The 27,262-nt window shown below is 40.8% G+C and overlaps 4 protein-coding genes across 4 annotated transcripts; all 4 read left to right on the plus strand.

Annotated features, from left to right (window-relative positions):
• Positions 1–1,857: 1,857 nt before the first annotated feature.
• ttll6 (tubulin tyrosine ligase-like family, member 6) lies at positions 1,858–8,907 on the plus strand. The gene is made up of 12 exons (XM_076298795.1): positions 1,858–1,893; positions 2,017–2,147; positions 2,642–2,798; positions 3,144–3,287; positions 3,467–3,552; positions 3,673–3,898; positions 4,211–4,389; positions 4,752–4,940; positions 5,711–5,873; positions 6,155–6,391; positions 6,904–7,201; positions 8,645–8,907. The coding sequence occupies exons 1-12, from the start codon at positions 1,873–1,875 to the stop codon at positions 8,881–8,883; spliced, it is 2,070 nt and encodes a 689-aa protein (XP_076154910.1). The 5' UTR covers positions 1,858–1,872; the 3' UTR covers positions 8,884–8,907.
• Positions 8,908–12,369: 3,462 nt separating this feature from the next.
• hoxb8b (homeobox B8b) lies at positions 12,370–14,056 on the plus strand. The gene is made up of 2 exons (XM_076298797.1): positions 12,370–12,787; positions 13,749–14,056. Exons 1-2 carry the CDS (start codon positions 12,370–12,372, stop codon positions 14,054–14,056), a joined length of 726 nt encoding a protein of 241 aa, XP_076154912.1.
• A 7,841-nt stretch (positions 14,057–21,897) lies between these two features.
• On the plus strand, positions 21,898–22,958 carry hoxb6b (homeobox B6b). The gene is made up of 2 exons (XM_076298980.1): positions 21,898–22,315; positions 22,702–22,958. Exons 1-2 carry the CDS (start codon positions 21,898–21,900, stop codon positions 22,956–22,958), a joined length of 675 nt encoding a protein of 224 aa, XP_076155095.1.
• Positions 22,959–24,494: 1,536 nt separating this feature from the next.
• hoxb5b (homeobox B5b) lies at positions 24,495–25,885 on the plus strand. The gene is made up of 2 exons (XM_076298981.1): positions 24,495–25,080; positions 25,638–25,885. Exons 1-2 carry the CDS (start codon positions 24,495–24,497, stop codon positions 25,883–25,885), a joined length of 834 nt encoding a protein of 277 aa, XP_076155096.1.
• The last annotated feature ends 1,377 nt before the right edge of the window (positions 25,886–27,262 follow it).

The following is a 27,262-nucleotide window of genomic DNA, read 5'->3' on the forward strand; positions in this document are numbered from 1 at the left end:
CCCCCACATGTTTTATTAAATATTTTTACTGCGCTGACACCCGAGCCTGATGGCCTTGTTGAAATTACATGCTGACATTATTCCTAATAAACATTATTCAGGATGGGCACTCAAGGAATTCTAAAGAGGGGAAGATTGTTGAAAGTTCATTTGCAGATTAATTGTTATTTCACAGTCTAGGTGCCCATATTCCATTTGACCACTTTTACTGTAGCTGTACATCCAGATTCGTATTTTTGTTTGTCAGATAGGTGCATTGACCAGGTAGTCAAGAGGCCCTTAATCTGTTTGTTTATGTGTTTCAGACACACAGTTCATGAGATAACAATTTAAACCATCTCTAATCCATGTAACAGCAACCAATCCCATTTCCTTGAATAGGGTGTGGATTAATCACTGTGCTATTTTGATCTGGCAGTTCTAACCATGAGGTGCACTGCTTCAAAGGTCTCTCATGACTTATTTATCTTAACTTATTCAACTTTGTATGGTTTTTCATCCGTATAATGGTACAGATACAAACATACAAACTGTATAGTTACCACTGTGCTTGTTTGGTTTGCATGGGTAGTTATTCACAATATGCTCTGCTGGTTGTTCCGTAGAATGGGCTTGCCCGTACCAGACGGGTCAGAGAAGGACGCCCAGGTGGAGCCCTGTAAGGGGGTGGTTGATGCTGGAGAGGAGGGGGAGGGATGGGGCAGTGACAGCCAGCCAGAGGCCCCCAGACCTCCATCCATAGATGGCAAGAGGAAAAAGAAGAGGAAAAAAAGGTAGGCTACACTACTTTAAATATTTAAAGTAGAGAACTGTAGACTATACTTAATATACTGTTTTTTTTAATTGCCTCACCTAAATATTGTAGCCTGGCTATCACCAGAGTGATTCTCAAAGGAAAATTGGTTGGAGAAATAAATGCTTGTTCCCTTCTGATTTCCAAGGGGCATAACCAGCAGTGAAATTAAACTTAAATTAGTACATTAAACTCTTACCATATCTTTTACAAACAAACATGCATTCCTAAGGTATTTCCGGTGGCACAGAAAACAACATTGAGCACTCTAGGAACAGATATATAAAGAACCATTAGCAACACTAGGTTCATTATCATGGTATCATATCCGCCACTGAATAACCACAAACACTGAGGTCCTGACAGCTGTGGCATCAGTGACCTGTCTAGTGAGAATGATGATTGTTGAGTGCCTCTGTGCTGATTGAAGATGGGCAGGGAGAGGAGGAGGCACTAGGGCCTCCCAGCAAGGCACATGTCTGTCCCACTGTCTGCATCTTCTCTTCCAGATGACTATGGATAAATCTCACCAACTGCAAGTACGAGAGTGGTAAGTTAACTAGAATTTAGTGATGCTTGTATTTCATCAAACAATTTGTACCGAGATGTCTTTTTTTAGAATGTTTTGGCAGATTGTTAGTTTGTTGTCACTATTTTCTGTATTCCATACGTGTATAAGTGTTTTGCCATCATAGAAAAAGCTTTTCTGTTAGCCAAACTGACCTTAGCGCTATAGTTGCATCAGTCAGCATTAGGATTCAAGGATTGGAGGATTTTTATTTGTCACATACATAGAGATACTGATGTAAAACATGTAGTGAAATGGCATTAACTGTGTAATGCTGCATCACATGCTTTGTTGTAGAGGATGGAGGAAAAAGAAGTGATGTGAAACATCATTGGTGTCCATATAAGTACATATACGTGTTTGGTCACAATGATCTCTGGTGTTAATTTAACAATTCCCTCTTTATTGATTAGTCCGTCGGGCTGCCCATAAGTACGGGCTAAGGGAGGCTGCAGAAGGAGAGGACTGGACCTTGTTCTGGACAGACTGCTCTGTCTCTCTGGACCGGGTCATGGAAATGAAACGATACCAGGTACTAGCATCTTCCTGGAGTATTGGTCTGGTGTCACCATTGCTCATGGCTGTGTGTACAGATGTCTCTGCCAGATCGGCGTTGTTTGATAAGTCTTTTCTTGTCTCATATCACCCCTCGCAGAAGATCAACCATTTCCCGGGCATGAGCGAGATCTGCAGGAAGGACTTGCTGGCTCGCAACATGAACCGCATGCTGAAGCTTTTCCCTAAAGACTACAACATCTTCCCCCGCACCTGGTGCCTCCCAGCTGAGTGAGTAAGCAGCTCAGCTCAGCAAAGAATAGGAGTAAGGGATAATGTATAGAACGCCGGTCATTATTGGGAAATAGGTCCCGACAGGGCGAACTGGACCCTGACGCGCACCATTATGAAGAGCCGTGTAATAAACTATGATAATAATGAAGATGATGATGATGTATGTAATAACTTACATAATCTAAATGGGTAGTAACTTGGGTAGTTACAGCCATATATCTTTAGAAAGTCTGGTCACTTTGTAAGTACTTAAAAAGACAGCGAGACATCTAAATTTGACCAGGCTATGTGATACAAAGACATTAAACATTGAATGGACAGAAGAAATAAAGAAAGAGCCAAGCTCAAGGACACCACTGGGCTGTGGTTTGATGATCTAAACCAGTGAAATCTAACCCTTACCCACCCTTTCTCTCTCTCTCACACACACGCACACACGCACACACGCACACATGCACACGTACATGTATGCACGCACATACTCCTTGCAGTTACAGCGACTTTCAAGCCTACACGCGAGCCAAAAAGTACAAGACGTACATCTGCAAGCCGGATTCTGGCTGCCAAGGCCGAGGTATCTTCCTCACCAAGTCAAGCAAGGACATCAAGCCAGGGGAGCACATGATCTGCCAGGTGTACATCTCCCGGGTGAGATTACACTTTTCCTGCAGACACCTTGGTGCTGCAGTTTTGTTGGCTCATGCAGGCACAAGCACATTTGACCCACGCATCTCATGTATTTGCTATGTACCTTAGATTAATGTGTATAGCTGCATGATGATGTTAAGCCATTTTCAGTCATTTTGAATGAATCAATGTTTTCAATTAAAAAAACTATTGTTTTTCAGAATTATACAAAAAAAACTTTCACATAAATGATTTGTTTCTTCTGTATTCAATCTTGGGATGGAAAGAAATTCTCAAATAATTGTTGTTCATGCACAATACTTCATGTTGATTCTAAAATTGATGAGGCCTATTCTCTGCACGCAGCCTTTCATAATCGACGGCTTCAAGTTTGACCTTAGGATCTACGTTCTAGTGACGTCATGCGACCCCTTCCGTATCTTCCTGTATAAAGAGGGCCTGGCTCGCTTCTGCACCACGCATTACAATGACCCCGTCGGCAGCAATTTGGTGAGAGCACCGCCATTTTCACACCTTAACAAATTAAATATCACAAATTTTAATCCCGGTTTATATCCATTTGAAATGTAATACGTTAGCTCATGTCTAGATTAAACAGAAACTGACATAGTGCTGTTTATCTCTGTGTACTGTATGTTTTTGTTTACACTTTTTTGTTTCATTGACAGGGTGATGTTTGCATGCATCTGACCAACTATGCCATCAACAAACACAGTGAAAACTTTGTACGTGATGATGACACAGGTAGCAAGAGGTAATACCAGTACCAGTATGTCTACACCTGTGGGTGACTCAAAATGTTTTTCAGTCGATGTAATCCAGTATAGGATTAACATAGAGTAAGTATTTTCCATTGTTCTGCATTTGCACCTAGGAAACTGTCCACCTTCAACAAGCACCTGGAATCCATGTGCTACAACACAGAGAAGATGTGGCTGGACATCGAGGACGTGATCATAAAGACTCTGATCTCTGCCCACCCCATCCTCAAGCACAACTACCACACCTGCTTCCCAAACCACGCCGCAGGCAGCGCCTGCTTTGAGATCCTGGGCTTCGACGTGCTGCTGGACCACAGGCTGAAACCATGGCTGCTAGAAGTAATGCCACTTCTTTACCTTTCTTGAGCATGCTCATGTGTGTGTTGTGTGTGAGTTTGTCTGTATGTGAGTTTTTGTCTTTCTTTTAATTATAAAAATGTAATCATACAGTATGTGTTGATGGATACTACTAACTTCTTGAGCTTGTGCATATGTCCAAAATTTAGGATGTAGAAATCTTTTTTTTTTTAATGGATGTTCACTTCATGGTCTTCTGTGTGTGTGTGTGTGTGTGTGTGTGTGTGTGTGTGTGTGTGTGTGTGTGTGTGTGTGTGTGTGTGTGTGTGTGTGTATGTCTGTCTGTTCACACAGGTCAACCACTCCCCCAGCTTCACCACTGACTCTCGGCTCGACCGGGAGGTGAAGGACGGGCTCCTGTACGACACCCTGGTGCTCATTAACCTGTGCGCCTGCGACCGCCGCAAGATCACAGAGGAGGAGAAACGCCGCGTCAAGGAGAGACTGCAGCAGAATCGCTCCAGAGAGGCCAGGTGATCATCAGCGTCCAAACACACACACATTACACAAACAAGTACAAAAATATATACATGCAGTATATTCACATGCTAGTACATCCAGAACACACACACTCATAATAGAGCTAACCAGGAAAGCTCTCTCAAAATCATTTGGATTCCACCAATATTTATGCTGAAGTCATCTAAAAACAGTGATGTTGTTTTTTTTTTTTTTTTTTCTTTTCCATCTATAATCACCCTTAAACATATTCAGACATAACTAAATACTGTAACTTTACATAAATACAATACATTAAATACAGTAATCGTACCCAATTCTTACCTTGTCTCTCTCTCTGTGTGTGTGTGTGTGTGTGTGTGTGTGTGTGTGTCAGGAGTGAGGAGCTGCGTCAGTCGCATGCGGCCAGCGTGGAGCAGATGGAGAGGTACGAGGCCAAACACATGGGGGGCTTCCGGCGCATCTTCCCCCGCGAGGGCGACGAGAAGTACGAGAAATACTTCAAGCACAGCAGCTCGCTCTTCCAGGAGACAGCTGCCTCCAAGGCCAGGGAGGAGTGCGCCAGGTTCGCCAGCACGCATACACACACACACACACACACACACACACACACACACACACACAGTCAAACATACTGTATATTTAGCCATATAGGCTACTAGTAGGACTCAGGCAGGCAGCTGTTAACCACATTTATTACACGGCTCTTCATAATGCTGCAAAATGCTCCATTCACTTGCCTTTCCAACGTTCGGTGGTCTGCTATTCCTCGATAACAGACCGCTGTCAAGGAAAATGGGTTTTGTGTTTGATATTCACGTCTTTCATATCACTCCGCTAGTAGTCCGGTCACTTCTTGCATTGGAACTTCATTCAAATGTGAAAGCAGACAGTTGATCAGCTGTGTTCTAAAGATTGTTTGATTCAAATTCAGCCACGATGAAACGTTAACAAATAAATATAAAGAGTCATATCTTGTGGAGTTTATTTTTCGTTTTGAAGTAGCCATGTGACAAGCGGGATAATGTATAGAACGCCGGTCGTTATCGAAAAAATAAGTCCCTTCAGGACGAATCAAGACCCCTCCGCTGGCACGTCGGGGTTCTGTTTGCCCTGTCGGGACTTATTTTCCGATAATGACCGGCGTTCTATACATTATCCTTTATATCAAAAAAGGTATGCGGATTTAGTGATGCTGAACATTCTACCCATTAGTTTGCAAGTATTCAGAAATACAGAGTGGGTTTGTTCTGGCTGCATACTCGTGTGTGTCATTGCATTGTGTCAACCAGTGTTTCTATGTGTGTGTGTGTGTGTGTGTGTGTGTGCGCGCAGGCAGCAGCTGCAGGAGCTGCGTCTGAAGCGGGAGCAGAAAGAGCATGATCAGAAGACGGGCCGCAGGAAGGAGCTCCAGGGAGAGTCGGCTGGGGAGAAAGCCAAGCCCCACAAACTCCACGCTCGCCTCTCCCACTCCAACCCCAACTCACAGCAGCTCAACGTGAGTCCTCTCTCTCTCTCTCTCTCTCTCTCTCTGTGCGTAGGTGTGTGTGGGTCTGGAGGGCTGTCTGTGTGTGCATGTGTGATTGTTTCTGTCTGTGAACTTGTGCAGTCTTTCTAAAATTTGTATTTGTTCTTTAAGTGAATTTATTGTGTTAAAGGCAAATTTGATGTCATTGAAAGGTTTTATTTTTCGTCGCATCATGTCTGCAGTACCTCTTGTGTCCGCCAGGTGGCAGCAAATCTGTGCCGCTACTAAAGTGCTTCCTCTCTCTTCTCCAGCTTCTGACGATCCCCCCTCTCCCTCCCCCTGGGGGCAGGTCATCCTCTCAGCTGGACCTATCAGATGAGGAGGAGGTGGAACGCTTCAGTGGCCTGCGCCAACGGGAGAGCCTGCTCAGGGACCTGGGCGTGGTCGACCAAGTGTACCAGCTCCTCCAGGGATCCAGGCCTCCGCCCCCGCCCTGTCTGGTGGAGCATCCCCAAAAGCCCCACTACCACGACCACAAGTCCAGCAAGGTGAGAGTGCCGGGTCAGCTCCATAGAAGATCAAGGGTCAAGGTCCATTATCTTATTTCTTTTATTTTCTTTACAAAAATCCAGAGCTGTTAACTTAATGTCTCTCCCCTTTAACGTCTTCCCCTATAAATGGGGATACTCCGTGAACCACCCACATCCTTTAGGCACCATAGAAATACTCAACTTATTGATTTTGTCTCGGATGATTTATTTTTTTAATACATCAACAATATACCAGTGATATTACAGTTGTAATAAGTACTTCTGAAATAAATATTACAAATTATTTGTGTTTTTGATCCAACGACCACATGCTTTTCCGCATTTGAGAAAGCTGTAGACAGCAAATATTTTTATAGTTGGATATAAAACTTTACTATACTGAATATAAGTTAATTATGCTAACTAATGTTGTAAATATGCAAACAATATTAAATGTCTAATAAATGTAGTATATTTGTTGTCCACTGTACACTGTTTTAGACGTTGTGGATGTTCTCCTGTCTCCCCAGCTGGCGGAGTTCCTGCGGCGTCAGAAGCAGCCGTGTGCGCTGATGGAGCGGCCGGTGGTGCCGGGGGCCAAGCCCTGCCTGCAATACATCCCCTCACAGCTCATCCAGCAGCAGCAGCCGCTGCCGGCGCACTGGCCCTGGACCCCGCTGGACCGCGGCGGGTTGCACGTGGGGTCTCTGCACAGCGACCCCCCCTTCCTGCAGCACTGCGGCCCAGAGGAGGACGCAGGGCTGGGGGAGCTCTGCTTCGCGGGAGACCCCAAGAGGTCCAACAACACACAGCGCATGCCGTGGACTAGTGAGTAGCTCAAACACATGTCACGATATGCCAGAAATCCACTGGACTCTTTATGTAGACAAAGATTTTTGTCAGTGGGACTTAATAGTAACGTTAGTAAGCATCTCCTAACTATAAAATGGAACCATTTTCTGTAAAGGATTAAGCCATGGAAATGTGACCGCAATTTGTTTATGTGAGCAGTAATTTTAAATAACAGGCTACAGGCATTAACTCAAATGTAGAATTTCTTGTGGGCTCTTTTCTAATTTGGGTGGACTGAAGAAAATCCTCCTAATGGCTTTGGTAAGTTTGACTGCCAGTGAAGTAATTGAGAAACAACTAACTAGGAAGCAGAATATTTTATAAAGGGCGCATTGACATATGGAGTATAAAAAATCCTAAAAAATTGCAAATTGCTCAAAGCACATGTATTTTGTGTATGCAATATGAGATAATGGATTTGAAATGATAAACATTATATCGTAACACCCCCAATTATCACCACTTTTGTTCAGAAATTCTAAAACAACAATGTTTTTTAACACTTCAAAATAACATTTGCTAAATGAACCTTACATTTTTCAGTAGCCATAGGTGTGTAGATTTGAACAAAATCTGGTTTGGTTCTTAACGGGAGCATTTACTGCATGAAATATCCGATTTTGTTTACCACGCTCGGAGTTATAGTGCTGGCCTGATGGGTCGCCTATTTACGCCGTTTCAACGGCACATGAACGGTTAGACCGAGAAGTCTTGACATTAAATTAAAATTCCGACGGAGCTCCAAGCGGTTGTGTGCCTTACAACACTGTTTACAGCTCTTTGAGTCACGGTAAAATGTCATTTTTGGTACATAGCTAATTTAGATACACCTATGGTGTGGGTGCTTGCGTTTCTTTAGGAATCCGCCGTCTTGGTTTGTATAGAAATGGATATTAAGTGACACATACACGCAAGACGGCGGAAATACAGGACCGATGGTAATAGGGGGAGTTCTGATAACTGTTTTTCACATCACACATTTCAGTTTTCACATCATCATTTCTACTGGCAATGCCAGTTGAAAAGCATATGGTGTTTTACCTCTTTATTTGTTTTTTCTTCCCTGTCGTCTCTTTCATCTTTGCTGGCATTCCCCCCTTTTTCTTACCTTATGTCTCCCTCCCTCATTGTCCTTCAATTGGATTGTCCCTGCTATGTCACTACGCCTTTAGTTCTCTCCTTCCCTCCTTCATTCTCAAACTAGAATATGTTCCCCATTCTGTCACCATCACAGAACAAATGATGCTTTATTTGAATGAATGAATAAACTCATTGCCAAAGCTACAATCCAGAAAGAATGTAGAGTGTGTATATTATTTATGTAAAACAGACATTTAGTAAGATGTAGTATTAACGAAGAAAACAAATGTGTTTTTGTCTTTTTTTCTGATTCTCACTCTTCCTTGGTGAACTCCTCAGTCACAGCTCGGCAGGGCAGTATGAGCTCCTCGTTCACCGAGGTACGGGCCCGGACGGCCGCCGCCTCCCAACTGGCCATGGGTCGGATGCCCTGCGCCGCGCTGACCCGCTCTGACTCCCGAGCCCTGCAGGACCTCTTCATCATCTCCACGCCCGCCCCCCTGGTCCCCCGGCCCGACCTTTCGCACAGCCTCCGCCGCTGCCGCCGCAAAGTCCCCCAACATCAGCAGGAGCGCTAACACCACGCACACCCCACACACACACACACACACACACACACACACACACACACACACACACACACACATATACATAACACCAGGAGGAGTGTGGGACGAAGCAAAGGGACATATTCTGCCAAGAGAGAGCTGAAAGTCACCCTGAAGAAAGAGTCTCTGCTCTCTCATCGTGTTCTGGTAATACTCAGCAGATATTGTTCTCTCTCTTTTTTTTAACGTAATGTAACACAAAATTAATTTTTACTCTTTCAATAAGCTGTGGTGAGATTTTTTTTTTACTAAAAAATGAACTGATGCACATAAATGCATTTGCACACGTGAGAAAATGGGCCTTATTACTTCTTCAGTTCACTGAGGAGTTTTTTTTTTATGTGAATTTCACTTGAGTCTACCGAGGGGCAGCCTGAATGTGAATTGCCCTCAGACCAGCCTTTTGTGTGTGCTTTCTATCTTACTCGCTGTGCACAAACATCCTTCAAAGCATATTACCTCACTTGGAGCCACTGGCAATAAACCACTCAAATAAATCTCATGAATGTAGGCATCAAACACTGTTGTTTTGTTGCTTCACTTTTGCTTCAAGAGGTTGGTCATGGAGAAAGGGTTTAAGAGGTGGTGGGAACTAGACACAACAAAGTCGTATTCCTTTCAGCTAAACTGTTTCTGTATTTTGGTGTGTGTGTGTGTGTGTATTAATTTAAGGGTGAGATGATGGTACAGTATCTAATTACCAAATTATATGAGGCTGAGTCTGCATTCTGCCCTCATTTGCTTTCATTTAATCTTCCACTTTAATTTACTCTCTCCAAAAGGAGCTGATCATCTAGAGCAAATAAAATCACATATTATTAGCCTATATAAGATGGAAAGATTCCTATATATTTTATTTTAATTCAAACAAACTGCATTTTTAGTTTTCGTTTTAAAATTCATTATTATGCATATGTTTAAGAAAAAAGTCAGTGCCACCAGCTCTTACCACCTGCATAGCCTATGTATGCTAGGTTCATGGAAAATTTACTCACATTTTGGATATTAATTTCGTTCATGTTTGGTCCCATTGTTTTCTGTTACGCCTGAATAGAGGCTATTTAAAATAGCGCGTCTTCAGTTTATATGACCAAAGCGTAATGTTCATGTTTTAAGTTAGATGAAACATTTCGTTTTTTTTTTATATTATATCTTGCACGCAGCCGTTCCTGGAAATCGTTTTAATGTAGGGAAATGTAAGAGCAAGAGAACCTGTTCATATACTGTGTTTTTATATAATTTTATGGAGAAATATAGAGCTAATTGTTTGAAGAAAGTATGCAAAAGGGAGCGATTAGGGTATTTTACATTATTTGAGAGGAATGGAAACACATAAAACGTTAGCACATAAAACGTTATTAGGTGACAAAAACGTTATTAGGTGACAAAAACGTTAGCACATAAAACGTTATTAGGTGACAAAAATCTTTACTCTGCTCCAAAAAAACTTCTTGAATCTTGAAGGAGAGTTGTTTCAGATTTAGTCTGCTTCTTACCTTCGACCTGAGGCCAGTTTCAATATCTTCCCTTAATATCGCGTTTAATGGATTATAAAATATAGCATAAATAGGCCAAACAATTTTGGAATTTCTTGGAAACCAGTAATAATAATAATATAATTGTCTTGATGCTCATCCAGAACTGTTGAGCTATACAAGCTACATTGAAACAAGTCACTTAATAATTATTATTATTATTATAATTATTATTATTATTATTATTATACGAATAATATTACTAGGCCTTATTGTTACACAACAACATACTTTAAAGTATGAACATTTTACCCCATAGTTTTCGTACGGATTTGTCTTTCAAAAGAAGTCCAGTTGTTGAAGACAAAAATGAAAGAAATATCTGTAAGGGTATGCCTATTTGGTTTGCATAGCCTACTATGTTGGTCCTGACTGGCAATTCCTTTAAATGCTTTGATTTGCAAGCTATTCGCATACATAATTTACATAAATAACGTGCAATTGCCAAATCAGCCCAACACAGAAAAGCCCAACCGGCTGCATCAGAAACTCCAGGTAAAAACATGTTGTGGATTTGAAAATGTGAAAAGATTGTCATCTTTGGCAAAATGTAAAAACAAAAACATTAAATGAAGGGACATTTGAGGATGTTATTGCCTGGGAGAGGTTAGTCACCTCCTGCAATTAAAAGTAGCCTACAACAAAACATGAAAATACCCATCACTTCGATAGGCTATAGTTTGTGGTGTTATGGTTACTGTATAATATTATAAATAATGTTCAGTTATATTATTAGAAATAATTATTTGTCGACTCACAACAAATAACAATTCTATAGTAGGCCTATTTTATATGGATGGACACAGAATGTGGTATCACGTTGACATCTTTTCTCTTGGCTGCTATTGCAGAAGTTTACCACACGGTGACATTGTAGGACTAAATTATGGCTACACACCGGACTGCCAGGGACTCCATATGCAATTTTCACATTAGCCATAGACAACTGCGAAAATGAAGACGGGCCAATTGTATTAGCCTAATTCTCTGATTCGTATATCTAAACGGCTCTTCTAAATTGTCTGATGAAACACTGTGACATTACAATTAATGGGAACCGAATAGAGACTTAAGCAATGGAGCTGTGATCTGTGAGGGATCAACCATAGAAATGATGGTATCAAAAATATTTTTGATTAGCCTAGTAGTCTATTTGTTTATAGGATATATTATAACAAATGATTGTGTACTATTACATATAATAGCCTAACAAATAAAGACATCACAGTTTGTGTCCAGTTATTAAAAGAACATGCAAACAAATAAAGTAAAACAGAGTTTTAAGAAATGGAAAGTGACAGAAATGTAAGACTTTTCTTTACGAAGTAGAAAAACAAACTGGACACAGTTTACACATTTAAACCGATAAACAACCATGCAGCTCCAAGTCTGCCTTCAGGACTCACGATACACTTGCCTTCACCAGCGCGTAGACTCTCACTCCACCTCTCTCTTTTCACCCCTCCTTTTTCTCATTCTCACTCTCCTGCTCCCTCTTTTCATTTCTTCATTTCCATTCTGTCTTCCTTTTCCTATCACAAGCACGCGCTTTGTCTAGGTGAAGATGCTGAAGCTGGGCTAGGGGATTCAGATTTGGACACCCATTACTGAGACACAACATATCTAAATATGAATATATTATTCTACTTCACGCCAATGGAGTGAACTGCAGGTTACAATTGGTTATTGTGTTCTGTTGGACCCATAGGCTCCAGCCATGCGGGATAACCCATGGAAAAAGACATGGTAACACTGTCTTGACTGGCATGAATATTTACGACGTTTCAAGAATTATCTCAGATTGAGGGAGTTCTCTCATTTACATACCGGGATTGTTTCATGACTTACGGTTGAGTCCCTGTCACACAAAGAAACTTCTGAATTTATGATCTAAATCCAGCTACAGACTACAAGGCTAAACATGAGTTCTTATTTTGTAAATCCTCTTTTTTCTAAATACAAAAGCGGCGATTCCTTGCGGCCGAACTACTACGAGTGCGCTGGATTTACCCAGGACCTTGGAGGTAGACCCACTGTAGTTTATGGAGCCGGAACAGGAGCCACTTTCCAGCATCCAAGTCAGTTGCCGGAGTTTTACCATCACGGAACATCATCGCTCTCCCACGCGCCTTACCAACAGAACCCGTGCGCCGTGCCATACCACGCGGATCCTACGGGAAACCTTTATGGGCAGGATGCGCTACAGAGTTTCTTCGGAAACCCAAACCAGGATCTGAATCCATTCGGTGACTGCAGTTTGAAAGCCAGCGGGATCGGTGAGGATTCTGACAGCGCAGACCAGTGTTCATCGCAACTCTTCCCGTGGATGCGACCACAAGGTGAGTTGGTGTAAGATCTAACAAGCAGTGAGAAACATCACTGGGGGTATAAAACCGGACTAATTACCCGCAATTAAGCAGTATAATCATTTCCTCAGTCTACTGTTTGGAGGACAATGACGCATTTTATTGCAACCAAACGTGAATTGCAGCCAAGTTACAACACTCTTGAGGTGACTTCAAACTTTCACATCCTTTATTGATTTTTCCTTGGAATATCTTCCATCTTTCCTACGAAATAGCCTGCACTGAAAAGACCTGTGTTGGCCTCGTGCAACTTTGATGATTATAATGAACTGTTTGTTTGGATTAAGCTAATGTTTGGTTAGTCTATGCGTTAATGTGCATTGCCATTTAATAAGCTGTTTTTGTCGTTGAGGACAACCTTAAAATGCAATAGTGTCTGTCTCTGGAAACATTCATTTGTCTTCAAAGCATATAGCGTACAGATGCTCTTAAACGTGAATATGGGCTGGGTTTTATACTGTAGGCTATAGGTTCCTGTAGGCTACGTTGCTTTGGATTCCTATGTTGTTGTTTGTCCATAAGCCTCATTTTAAACAGGTTTTTCATCTTTGTTTTTTCAATTTCCATCCAGTCAGCTTTACTAATGACACATTTTTGCGCCTGCACAAGGTGGCTGTGTCTTTCTCAGATACTGTGTGTGTGTGTGTGTGTGTGTGAGAGAGAGTGAGAGAGTGAGTGAGTGAGTGAGTGAGTATGTGTGCGAGTGTGCGCGCGTGTGTGTCTAGGAGCCCCCAACTTTAAAAATGTTATTAAATATAGGCCTATTGCCAGCACAGGGGACAATTTTGCAGAACATGGGCTACCTGACAGATCACTGGTCGTTTTTCTGTCCCAATAGGCCGTTGTATTATCACAGTAACTATGAGTTAGGAAGACGCAGTTGACAGCGAATTAATAATTCTCTTTCTCACTATTTATATTCCTTGTTTTTCAGCCGCCGGCCGCAGGAGAGGCAGACAGACGTACAGTCGTTACCAGACGCTCGAGCTGGAGAAAGAGTTCCTGTTTAACCCCTATTTGACCCGAAAACGACGCATCGAGGTGTCGCACGCGCTGGCTCTCACCGAACGACAGGTGAAAATCTGGTTTCAGAACAGACGCATGAAGTGGAAGAAGGAGAACAATAAAGACAAATTCCCTAGCAGCAAAGCTGAACAGGAAGAAATTGAGAGACAGAGGAGAGAAAACGCCCAGGAGTCAGAGAAAAAGACATCAGAGGACGAGGACTTTAAGAAACTTTAATCGACATGTGTGGGACAGAGAAAACGTTCCAACGTTGGCCTTGGCAGTTGCATCTCTGAAATCAACAGCCAAGCAGAAATTAGTTTATCTACATTTCATCAAATGCTTTGTACTATTCTCTAGTGTTGATAGAATTAGTTGTAAAATGAGGGTTTCGTACATACTGTGAGCTCAAATAACAACTAAGTTGTTATTGGAGATTAAACAATGTCAGAGCTGTGACGTTTTCTAGAAACATCTGTAAAATGGCTTCAGTAGATGTGTTTCCTTCTGTAAGTCATGTGATGCACTTTTTGCGTTTACCTTTTTATAATGAAAAAAAAAAACTTTAGATGTGTACAAACTACCTATATTCATTCCTGTCTACTTCCTCGTATTTTTGTCTGTTAGTGTTGTGTTTTCTTCGGAAAGCATGCTAAAGCGCAAAAGTAGAAGGTACATACTGTGAAACGAATACAAACGTATTTATAACCGCACTACTGAATTTATAAGGGGCAATTCATGACGTGTTCTGTTTCTCAACTGCTGTTTTTATTGTCCTGAACTGGAAGCGTCTGTAACTTGAAGTGACAGAGGATGGGTGATTGATTGGGGTTCAATAAAGTTTTTTTTTTTCGTAAAAAGGCAAATCCAAGTGTCACAGCATTTTGTCACAATTGCGTCTGCAGCACTCCCATGAAAGGGACTCAATGTTGTTATACAGTCTACCACACTATGCATGTCTTGCTACATTGTAGGCTAGTTATAAGGCGTCCATTTTTGTGATCTCAAAACATTTCAGGAAAAGCAGGATTACGCACAGCATTTCCTGGACATCTGGTAAGTCTTTGATGGTCATCTTAGTAGATAGTGTAAAACTATAGTCTGTTCGACAGAGCTGGGTAAAATAGTTGTTGCCTAGAGTCATCTTAAATTCTACTACACTAGTGAAACCTGTGTTCATTACCGCTCTTGGATCAAATTCACACCAGTAGACAATGAAAAAAACCCTACATTTTCACTCAACATTGGTCCATATGATGCGATGTGATTTTGTGAGGTATTCTTCAATAGACTATGTATTTTTCGAAATTATAATGTTGAAACGGTCCATGGTTGTTAACAGGGTAGGCCTAGGCCTGCTGATGTGAAATGTTTAATTGAAGTGGGTATTAGAGTGAGGAAACGACTTGTCTTGGATTATCTTCAGGGAAAGACAAAAATAATATGCTTAATATTCTCTTATATAGAACCCATACATATAAAAAAATCCTTTAATGCCAACATCAAAAGAAAATTAACCAATATAGGCGTACGGTACATCAGAATACCAATATCTGCTTGATCAGATAGATTATAACACTACAGTATTTGCTTTTCGGATTGGGTAGGCTATTCCAACGTAATTTCTTTTGAATGCTACGGAAATAAAGTTAGGGCAAATGCATAAACAATGGTCGTTAGGATTTTATGTCTGGTCCCAAAGTCTGATCTCGGAGACGCTTGGGCCCGCACCTTCTTTCATGCGTTGCCTTCAGGCCGACCAACTGACACAAATTTACCATCGTTTTACCAAATATAAAACAAGTGTTCCTCGCACTATACAAATACAAGCATACACATCTGAAATGGGCTGAAATACTTTATTAATAATTTAGCACACTGTACAGAAAACTATTTTCAAAAAGGCACAGGCGCCCAAAATTTTACGATAGTCCAGATATTCTCACAATAAAACCGTCAGAAAGAATGGAAAATATGCCAAATGGTATGCAAAATAACATGCAAAAAATATAAATCCATTACCATAACGAGGGGTGGTTTATATGACCTGAGATAAAAACAAATCCAGGGTAATTCAAGAGATATTTTCTAGATAGACATCGTGCTCAAGGGAAGATGTTCTCTGAACAGACCGTATAGGCCTACCAATAGTAGCTGCTCATCTGTTGTTATCAGATAATTTTTCGAAATATTCCTGGATTATAATAAACTCACAGGCTATCCTTTCATAAAAAACATGACATAGTGGCTGTTTGGTCAAGCTTAGCCTGGGGTCAAATAGCCTAGGCTAGGCTTAATATTTGGCTAGGCCTATAGGTTGAATATCAAGCCTATACTGGTGATATGAATAAAGGATCATATTTTGACAGTATAGGCCTATAGGCTATTGGTCTAATGCGAAATAGTCTAATATGAAGACTTGTTTTCGTTACGGATTTCCAAATAATATACTAAGGTTAGCCTGTTTAGTAGGCCTGCTTTCAAGAGGAACTTCGGGAGTTATACAATTCAAAACAATATTATATAGACCCTGCTGCCCCCCACGATTTTAGTCCAGACTTTTTGATGGGAGGTCTGGAATTGAACACGTAGATTGATTATCAACCCTTTATTAAGACATTTTAAATAGAAAAGAACTGCACTTTTCTAAATATGCGCATCATTGCGAAATGTACATCAGATATAGCCTAAAACATTGTTGCACCATTCCGTAGCTCTTGATCTGTGCACATAACATCATCCGCCATTTGTTTTTCACTTTTGTATCTGTTTCTGTGATGCCATCTCCAAGCAATGCCTTGATTTTAATATCTCATAATTTTCTTGAAAAACAAACATGTAAACATTGTACATTACCTGTGCGTAAATTGTGCAAATATTGCCAGAATCGTTGCCTTATGCGCAAGAAAATATCTTTGAGGAAGAAAACATGGACATACAAAGTTGTCGGATCTTATTCCGACAACGTCTCACCAGACGCTCTGTCGGAAATAGGTTGTATTGGCCAAGTTGTTTTATGGTTTTACAGCATCAATAAAAGTCGGATATAGCTGCTAAAAATAACAAGAAAAGGAAACGGGATCTTTTGTGCCAATGCAGAGTTCTAAAGGCCTCTTTTGTGCCAATGCAGAGTTCTAAAGGCCTCTTCGCATTTCCTATGAAAATCTTTTCTTGCCGCCCAATTCCAAAGGATTGAACAGATATCATGTGTTTTATTTCGATAGGCCATATCACCTTAATCTAGTCTGTTTTTCCGTTGCAACTATTTTGGAGCATATAATCTGTTGTATCTTGTACCCGAGGGAAAGAACGAAAGGTCATTTCTGATACCAACTAATATTTAAAATGCGACCAAGGCCTATCCAAAGCTTGAGGCTCCCTAGACATCCCTCTAGCATAATGCGGTATTCCCAAAGATAATATAAAAGGCTTGTCCTTCCAAAATAAATAATTAAATGGTACTGGGATTTTAAAATTGAATTAACTCAATCGTATGTTCTTGTGTTGCAAAATCACAATATCTAAACAAAGGTTGCCTTCATTCGGGCTTTCATCTGGTACCTAGATCCTAGAAAATGCTTTAACAGTTTATATTTCAGTATTTCCTACTTGTTTTACGCAAGTAAAGATGGCGTCGTCAGAAATGCTGCTAATGCCCTCATGAAGAAATGCTATAAATTCCTGGTTGTTTATGAAAATTTACAACTTTGTGATAGAACTTTATGAGTGGATCCGCTCTTGGATTGGCTGATGCAGGTCATGTGGACAGCCTGCCGTGAACATGAACTTTTTATGATATCCCAAGTGGTTGGTTATATTGCAGCATTCTTTGACCACGCCACAGTGTCTAACACCTCTGTTTTCTTAGTCCTCGTTTCTTTCGTTCAAATTATGCATTGTGCATGTAAGGTAGTTTGTATGTGCTGAAGCTGTTCAGATGGATGAAGCGCCCAATCTCTCCCGCCATGCTAATGAAGCTCTGTGATTGGGATTTCCGTCTCCGTGCAGCGTTGTAAGTGTCAGAACGTCACCGAAGGCTTTGTTCATTTTTCATATAAGTCGACTTTTTTTCCGATAGGTTCATAATGTATACTAGCCTCGAATCTTGGCTACAGTTAGTTACGATGAATGACGATAAGCCAGTTGCTTCGTTTGGAGGACCCTCTGGACAGATGAAAAATGACCAACAAAGGTAGGCTCCATGGTAACTCGGCAATGGCATATCATTGATATCGTTGAAAATCTATATCTATATAGATTTTTCTCACCAAAAATACGTGTAAGCCATGAGTATGTATGCCATTTGTTAAGGGGCCTTTCACTTTTGAGTCAGATAACCCAGATTTGCACGAAAGGTGGGCCAAATGTTTGTTGTTTATAATTAAGATGGAAACTTTGCCTTGTTCATCTTTGAAAAGCTATAGCCGTGCGTAAAACTGTCTGGTTGAATACTAAACACCTAAAGTGCTACTCTGACTGATTTTTGTCCTAGATTCAACTAGCATACATTTATCGATTTGTTAGTGTTGCTTGAGTGTGCAGGGATATCACTCACAAGATGGCAGCGCCATCAGAAAAGATGGGGAGTGGTGTTGACCATGTAACCTGGTTGTGTAGCTTCATCCTGTTGGCGGAGCTAAATGGCGTTCATGGCACTCTTGATAACAGGGACTTGTGTTTATTGTATATCTTATGTAAATGTACTTGGATAACTTAAAGGCTAATCGACTTGTTTTTTGCTCTTTCAAAACTCATAGTTTATTCTAGACAATTTTGCTGTATAGCTTCATATATAGGGAATGTAGCTCATGTCTGGCATTGCATAAAACTGTCTGGGGCCTGCATTTAATAATGTATATCTTTTGAGTTGGTGGTGTGCGTAAACATTCGTCAAAAGAAGGATATAGGCTGTTTTGCATGAACACCCTTGCCTGCAAAATATGAATGAGAAATGACTAGCCTATGCTTTCGTTTCGTTATTGCTCTCTGTTGAATAAATCCCTGTGCCATGCAAACTTAAAACAATCTCCATTTGGTAAAATACATCTCCGGAATCGATGGCTAATAGGCATTCATGATGACAAATTAAGCAACACAATGATTGTGGACTACTTAAATGTCTATATAGGACAATGAGGTCTATATTGGATTAAGATGAACTGGAAATCCTAGTGCAATCATATTCATTCTTGATTCGAATATGCTCATATTGCTAACACTACTTTGTTTTGTTATTTTATGTGTATATAGAAATACTGTCCCTTGCTCCAAATGACTGTTTTCTTCTCGAGCTTATCATTTCTTACTCTGCGAGACCACCTAGCGACTACACTGGGTATTACCGTGTGTGTGTGTGTGTGTGTGTGTGTGTGTGTGTGTGTGTGACAGAGAACGCGAGTGCGAGTGTGTGTGTGTGTGTGTGTGTGTGTGTGTGTGTGAGGGAGACAGACAGAGAGAGAGAGTGGGTCTATGCTTTGAAACTGCGGTTGATCGTTAGTACCAGCTGGGAGACTTGAGAGGGTAGGGGGTGCCAAAAACTTGTGATACTGCGGTGAATGCAGGGGTTGTAAACTGGGGAATGCAGTGGCCGGATTGTTGGTGTGTCTGCAGTGGGCTTGATATACAGCCTATATCCTGGGAACCTGGGTCTTTGGGACCTCTCTGATTTTCTTTTTGTTTCTGCCTTTTCATCTCAATCAATTGACCGTACTACGCGTCTGCTCTAGCTGCATTGCAGATGGGGGTAGCTGGTGCCCTTCCTCAATACCAATAAGCAGCCCTTTAATGTGTCCTTTCTTTAAACTGCTGTGTATATTTAATGTTAAGTAAATATATTTCGTGTTTGTGCCATGACGATTAACGTAAAACACAGTCAGATCAGAAATGTTTCCAGAGTGAAATGGTGTTTGGAATGGTGCAGAGTCTGGACATCATCCAGGTCCAAAATGTGGATAGTATGACTCCGTTCAAAAAGGTCAGCTTTATAGGTCAGGGTTTGTAAGATCCAGATTTCAGTCTCTTGTCTTGGTATTTATGTTGACTATGCCGAAATTCGTCTGTGAGAAACAAGATGCACCGGAAAGACAGTAGAAAGGACGCAAACAATTTCAACTATTCATCATATTCGGTAAAAATGCATTTGATTAATTCTCCACAAAGGACCAGGATAAATAAGACAGACGGGGATCTACGTCAAAAAATCATGACTCACTCAAGACAATATTTATGTTATTTTAATATTATGAACCATTTCAATTAAGTTATTACGTAATAGGCCTTCTAAAAATAGCTAAATCTTTCTGGTCGTGGAAAAAATCTTATATCCCAGGATAAATAGCCGTGCACATACATACCTGTGTAACTATTTTGCAGCACAAATCCGAAATTACTGTTACTGTTCCTTTATCTTAAAAAACAAACAAACAAACAAAAAACAGAAGGCTCAGGTTAAGACTATGCGACAATTAGACGAAGGACAGAGTGAAATACTTATGAATTGCATCTAAAACATAGGTAACTGTTGCTGACTATATTGCATATTACAAAACCGTCAATGTTGTTGTATTTAATTTTTCTTGAATACTCACAGTCTTGTCATCATAGGCGACATGAGAGAATATTGTGGGGAACGCTGTATAAATTAACGAAGTTTGAAGAAAACTGAACTGCTCCAGGTTGATGATAAAATCGACTGCCAAGCCGCAGATTCTTTATGTTTGATCCACTGGCGCGGCCTTTTATTAGTAGATCAGACCTGATAATCCAGGAAAACTCCAGCTGTTGGTACTGAAAGCGAGAGACTTCAGTCAGATAACTGCAGTAAAGCTCACATTTTCTGACAACCTACACACTAAAAAGGCCATAACTAGATGTGGATGGAGTGTAAGGAGTATGCTACTTAAGGTTAGCGCCAGTATTAATTACTGATAGGCTAATATTAGACTGTTGGCTACTTTCTTGTTAACGTTTACTAGACCACCTTGAATTGCTGATGAAACGAGACTGAATATGATTGAGATGTGGATTTAAGTCGTATTAGGAGTTGGCTACTTTGGAGTAGGCTACTAAAGGCTGACGGCAGTATGTCTATTAATGATGCTAAAATAGATTACTTTCTTGATGATGAAACAAGACTGCTTAAAACGTGTGTCTGTTTTAACAGCGGGATTGTAGCCTTCTGCAAAGTATATTCAATTAAGTAAAACTAACAAGGGTTTTCCCTTGGAATTGGGTGTTTTATTTATGTATTGTGGTCTGCGTCTGTAAAGTGGAGTTCATTGGTGTACGTGATGAGAGCTGAACATCACTTTTATCCTTTGGGAACCAAGCGAAGACCAAACATTTGACACAACGTCTGGTATTTTCATACCCTGCAATCATGAGACTATAGCGTATAAAGGTCAAACCTGTGCGCGCGCATGAACGCGCCTGATTGGATGCTCCGGTGTGTAGGCTAGGTTGGGCATTTATGCAACTGGGGGGGGGGGGGGGAACCGTGTGCTTCCAAGAAAAGATAATATTTTGACATTTTAATGAGACGTTGACATTTTCTTGATCTCTTAATTTTTCAATATTCATAGCCGCATCAGTGAAATGCAACGAATATCTCTCAAAATATAGACTAGACTTACTTTATATCATTATTAACATTGTAAAAAAAGTAAAATATAATCTGTGCACTTCTTGCCATTTTTTTCTAGCCTGCCCTTATACATAAAAATATTTCTGGCCTCAACGAAACGGATAAGTGCGCTCTTAAAAAAACTGTAAAATCAGGTGAATGATAAGCTGTGTACTCATTTAAAATGTGAAACGGAGGGAAAAGTCTTGTGCGCTCTGATATGCTCTGGGGATTTCAAGCCATGGAAAAAGAGACTCCCCCTGGGTGCTGTTGTGTTACCACAAACGCTCGCCATTGGTTAGCTACTGATCAGATGGTACAGTTGCTCTCGGTCCCACATTGGCACCTCGCCACCCCCCTTCGGCTAAAACCAAATCTCCGATAAAGTAATGGCAAAACCACTTGGACTATAAAACACAACAAATCATAACACTCGGACAATAGGCCTGGCTGTCCAATGAGTTCCTATTTTGTAAACTCAACTTTCCCTGTGTCTCTCCCCGGAGGACAGGAGTCCTTTTTGGGTCAGATACCGCTATATTCCTCCGGATATACCGACCCTTTAAGACACTATCCCAGCGGCACATACGGAGCTTCCAATGTTCAAGACAAGGTTTACCCATCCTCCTATTACCAGCAAGGTACGGGAGTTTACGGTCGGACTGCAACCGGCGCAACCGACTACACAAGTAGTTTTTACCGAGACGCTGAGCGCTCGTGTCCGCTCGGGGGACTGGATGAGCACCCGCTTGTGTTAACGCAGGACCAGTGCAAGACCGACTGTTCGGAACAAAACACAGACAGATACCCAGGCGGCGATGACAAGTTGTGCACTCCAGTTTACCCCTGGATGCAACGAATGAACTCTTGTAACGGTAAGCGAAAACCATGTCCGTCTTTGAACAGCAGATTGTGTTTTTGAGCATGTTATGGTCGTAAACCGAACTAGTGGTTTAGCAAAATAACATCTCCAATGTTCAGGTATAATTACTTGGGATCTTCAGCTTATAATTATCCACCATGGAAACTATTCTGGTCAATGGTGTGAGCATCCTGAACAGACCATTGGGGTATTTCATATCATGCCACTTTTTAAAATGTATTCTTAATATGTTAACATTTTTCGAATTTGTTCAATTGTTGAGTATAGTCTATGTATGCAGCTTTGAACTGACATGTTAATGCATGATCATCAATACAGTCCATAAGGGTTGACCATATGTTTACATAAGGCGTATTATCTTTCCCCCGTTTTTGACAGGGCCCTCGGGTCACACTGGCCGCAGGGGTCGTCAGACGTACACGCGCTTTCAGACACTGGAGCTGGAGAAGGAGTTTCATTTCAATCGGTATCTAACCCGTCGACGCAGAATCGAGATCTCTCACGCTCTATGCCTAACGGAACGGCAGATAAAAATATGGTTCCAGAATCGTAGGATGAAGTGGAAAAAGGAAAATAAAGTAATAAACTCCACGAAGCCCATCGAAGAGGAGGATGGCGACACGAAGAAGGAGTAAAGATGAACTGATATTGGTCATTCTAAAAGAATGAATAATTCCATGATTTAATTTAAAATGTGCGTGATGTGTCATAAGTAAAAATCTTATTACCAGTTAAAGAAAAGCTAGGCCTGTCTATCCAAGAAATACGACAAAGGCTATCACGACAACAATTTCAATGATAGAACATTTGGCTTTATCGTAGAACTTGTCTTCTGGAATCCAGAGGTTCCCCTCTGCCTTGTTGAAACTACCTAAACTGCCAAGAGCTTATATTTTATTATTCTGTTTTTTTGTGTTTGTAGTATTGTCAATAGCATAGATATCTAAGGACAAAGTCACTAAATCAGCGTGCACATTTTGAACTTTGTCCATCTTTACCTAATAAATAATCTCGCGCGCTCTTCGTGAGATGACATTTTGCACCTGTATTTTAAATGTTTTGTACAATAATTATTTATTATTTTGTCATGTGTCCGTGTAGCTACATGTAACTTCGAAATAGCGTGGTCTTTGTCAGCAGTCATTTTGCCAATAAAAAGATGTATTCATACCAAATAGTAACTTATTTTCCTTGTGTGTGATTGAAAACTGAAGAGAAACATGATCCAGATATATAAGACGCTGTCATGACAATCCAGATATAAACATGGACTTTTGGTATGGCATTGATGTCGTCAATTCCTTTAGGGCATCAAAGGGGTGCTTTTTGGCTGTGGATTTTCACCTTCAGATGCTGATATGAGGCCACTGTATTGTAATAGATGCTGTTACTATTTGGTACCAAGCCGTTTCTGGACATTCTAAAGAAACGCATTCAAAGTAATGCTCATATAGCCTATCAGTGATCAAAAAGTAGGTAGCCTACTATCTTTTCTTTTGCCTTTCTGTCTTATGGACAGGCTAACAACTCGTTTACAGTAAGACATCAGATTGTTGTCAATATTGATAGTAATTGTGATTTAATATTGACTAGTCTGTTTGTTTTTCCAATATTAATGTTTGCAGCTATAAACTGTTGGGGACAGGGAGTGGCTCTCATAGCCATATACGGTTGGTTTAGACCTAGGCTACTAAGATCAGTCACTTTTATATTTACGACTATATAATGTACTTAAAATCAGATCAGTGGTATAATCGTTTTAATAATAGCCTATTTTAATTTAATGGCGCACCGGAGCTGAGTAATAAAAACAACGCATAAAATCTGCAGGTATTTTCGAAGGGAAATGAACACTTCTTCCAGTAGGTGACGCTCTCCGCTAACATGGATCACGGCGCTCAGTGGGGAGGCTCCATTGAGTTGAACCTAACGATCATCATTTCGTCATCATTTGTAACCATAGAGCATGAATTACCTCTTGAAGTCATCAGAGAGAATTTACGACTGGTCAACAAAGGCACGTGATTCCTAAACGCACTCCCATATTTGGGCGCATACATGGCAAAAACGAAGTACAGTACATTGCTATAATTCATTATTACATCATAAATCGTACAGCACGGGGATTATAACGACCAAGATCTACAAATCAAGAGCTTAAAAATAACCAAATGAGTTCTTATTTTCTAAACTCGTTCGCAGGGCGCTATCCAAATGGCTCCGACTATCAGTTGCTAAATTATGGGACTAACGGCGCTATGAACGCTTCGTACAGGGACACCGCAACCATGCATTCAGGCTCCTTCGGTTATAACTACAATGGAATGGACCTAAGTGTAAATCGCTCAAACGGCAATGGGCACTTCGGGGCTGCTGGAGATAATTCCCGTAGTTTCCAGAACGCGGGCCCGGATACCCGGTACAGACCACCGAGCTGCTCGCTCGCTTCTCCAGATCCCCTGCCTTGTGCCAACAACGAGACCCTGGATCTGAAGGGATCCTCTACCCCATCCGACCAGAGCACAGTCACAGGCAACAACCTAAAAAACAGCAGCAGTCTTACCAACAACAGTAGCACACAGTTTGCTGAAATAGAAGAGACCAGCGTGTCCTCCGAACCCGAGGAAAGCGCACACGCTGCCAACTCCACTCCACGGACGCAGAAACAAGAATCTATCGCCTCATCAACTACAACACCCAGCGATGGGCAAACGCCTCAAATATTCCCTTGGATGAGGAAACTGCACATTAGCCATGGTATATATCTCTCTAAACAATGATGCTTTGCTATTGATTTGTGTGTTAGTGTTTCTTAGTCGGTTATTGTTGCAAACGGTCAGATTTATCGAAGGCGTCATAAATCACTGGAGGCAGTCTACTTGTGAACTCGATGTAAGAACATGAAATTAGGTTAAGAAACCGTGAAATGTATGATAGCTTTTGTTTGTATATTTTATTGTTATTGCATGGGATGAAGGGAAAAAATAACTGTATAACTGAAGTAAGTAGCCTATGTGACAGGCGTGAAAACAAAGAAGAATCTGTAATTTGGGGGGTTGGAGCAACGTAGAGACTAGAAGTAAGATCATGATGTTAAATTCCTAAGAATCCTAGTTATATTCAAACCTAATGCATGTTTTCAGTCGCCTAGGTACTGTGTTGCCTCATATGGTGGGACAGTGCGTGTAGAAGGCGCATTCTTGGATCCGCTTTGTCCGCACAATACGGTCTAATAGCCATAACGTTATATTTCTTGCCGGTTTGTGCAGATGAATAACGCTCTCCCCACGTTGCTTATTGTCCTTGCCATGTAGATATGACTGGACCGGATGGGAAACGGGCCCGAACCGCGTACACGCGCTACCAGACCCTTGAGCTGGAGAAAGAGTTCCATTTCAATCGGTATCTAACCCGGAGGAGGAGGATAGAGATAGCCCACGCGCTGTGCCTCTCGGAGAGGCAAATTAAGATTTGGTTCCAGAATCGCCGGATGAAATGGAAGAAGGACAACAAACTGAAAAGCATGAGTCTGGCTACTGCCGGTAGCGCTTTCCAGAATTGACAGTCGTATCGTGGAGTTAAAATCCCCTGTGATACTGCAGACTGCCCTGCACTCATCGGCATGTTGTGATCATTAGACGACATACAAATTTCATGTGGTCCTGATGATGCACACATAGTGTTGTCGTTAAGTATTCTCATCATAGCTCTTATGATTTAAAAATGAAGCCACAATAGCATAAATATTGTCATATATAGTGCAAATGTCATGTGCCAGATTTATACTTTCGTGCAGTAAGCATGTCCTATGTGAGACCTTAATTGTGTGTAACGTATTCACAGTTTATCAGTTGTACAGTGTACAGTCTTACATCTCATACTACTTGGCCGCTAAAGAAATGAATGAAAATAATAAGATAACTTCTATGAGCCGCCGCAAAAGCTTACGTAGAAACTGCAGTACAGTCTCGATGTTTCTGTGATGTTCAATGCTTATATGAGCATATCATTCATTTCCTCAGTCAGAAAACACAGTATAGGTACAAGATATCTTCCCATCAAATACATTTGTGTAGTAAATATTTTGCAATGCAGTAATGACCTTGGCCAAATGTTTCCATTAAGGAATTAAATGTGTTTCAAAGTTTTATTGTGACCAATATGTTATTTGTAGGCCTATAGTGCGCAAAGTGAATGGTGAATGTTTTGTGATGACAAAAGTCATGTTTAAAAGTCTTTTTGGCGATAGGGTCTTTGTATTTGTATCTTAAGATTAGTTAAGCTAACTTAGTTTCGAAAAAAAAATAAAGTTTCTTTCAGTCACAAAATGTTTGAACTTTGATTCTTCTGCTCTTCAAAGCGCTCTAGACTGACCACTAAAATTCACCCTATACTGTCTGGCTACACTCAGCTCAAGAGTTGTAGAAACTGACTTTTTGGTGACCTTTGTTGTTGTAGCCTAATTGTAAATTTTCCATGGACCTGTTTGCGCCAATTTAATGTCAAAAGACACATTAAAGTGTGATCTAGGATATCCTGTCTATCCGTTTTGTGTTTGAATGTGTAGGCTACATTGTTAATTTGACTGAATGTATGGATTTGTAATTCGTCTCATTATTGTCAAATTAGGCTATATTGTAGGCTAGGCTATCCTACATATTGTAAAGTGTGGCAGAATGTTCCCAACTAATACATTAGTGAAAATTCTTAACAACCATATCTGATAAAACAAACGTTAAACCTGTGGACTTACCTCAAAATGATCATTGTAAAAGATGAGTACTTCTGTCTGTTTTTTTTTTCTGACTATAATATTTCCTAGGCATATTTACCCTGGCTAAACAACAAGGGTCGTAATGGTCTGTGGCTACAAATTAGCCATCATAAATGTGTATGACATGCTTGTAACATTTACATCCCCGATGGATCAGGAATTCCT

Source organism: Alosa pseudoharengus, unplaced genomic scaffold (assembly GCF_046254945.1).
Source record: "Alosa pseudoharengus isolate Yale_2024_CS ecotype anadromous, Long Island Sound unplaced genomic scaffold, YU_APseudo_1.1 YU_APseudo_1.1_scf_21, whole genome shotgun sequence".
NCBI classification, from domain to species: domain Eukaryota; kingdom Metazoa; phylum Chordata; class Actinopteri; order Clupeiformes; family Clupeidae; genus Alosa; species Alosa pseudoharengus.

Bases quoted from the DNA above. Each gene is read 5' to 3' on its own strand.
- hoxb5b (XM_076298981.1), top strand. From the start codon at position 24,495: ATGAGTTCTTATTTTCTAAACTCGTTCGCAGGGCGCTATCCAAATGGC. The intron at 25,081-25,637 runs GTATATATCTCT...CTTGCCATGTAG, and splicing joins GAAACTGCACATTAGCCATG to ATATGACTGGACCGGATGGG.
- hoxb8b (XM_076298797.1), top strand. From the start codon at position 12,370: ATGAGTTCTTATTTTGTAAATCCTCTTTTTTCTAAATACAAAAGCGGC. The intron at 12,788-13,748 runs GTGAGTTGGTGT...CTTGTTTTTCAG, and splicing joins CCCGTGGATGCGACCACAAG to CCGCCGGCCGCAGGAGAGGC.
- ttll6 (XM_076298795.1), top strand. From the start codon at position 1,873: ATGGAAATGAAACGATACCAG. The intron at 3,288-3,466 runs GTGAGAGCACCG...TTTCATTGACAG, and splicing joins ACCCCGTCGGCAGCAATTTG to GGTGATGTTTGCATGCATCT. The intron at 5,874-6,154 runs GTGAGTCCTCTC...TCTCTTCTCCAG, and splicing joins CCAACTCACAGCAGCTCAAC to CTTCTGACGATCCCCCCTCT.
- hoxb6b (XM_076298980.1), top strand. From the start codon at position 21,898: ATGAGTTCCTATTTTGTAAACTCAACTTTCCCTGTGTCTCTCCCCGGA. The intron at 22,316-22,701 runs GTAAGCGAAAAC...CGTTTTTGACAG, and splicing joins ACGAATGAACTCTTGTAACG to GGCCCTCGGGTCACACTGGC.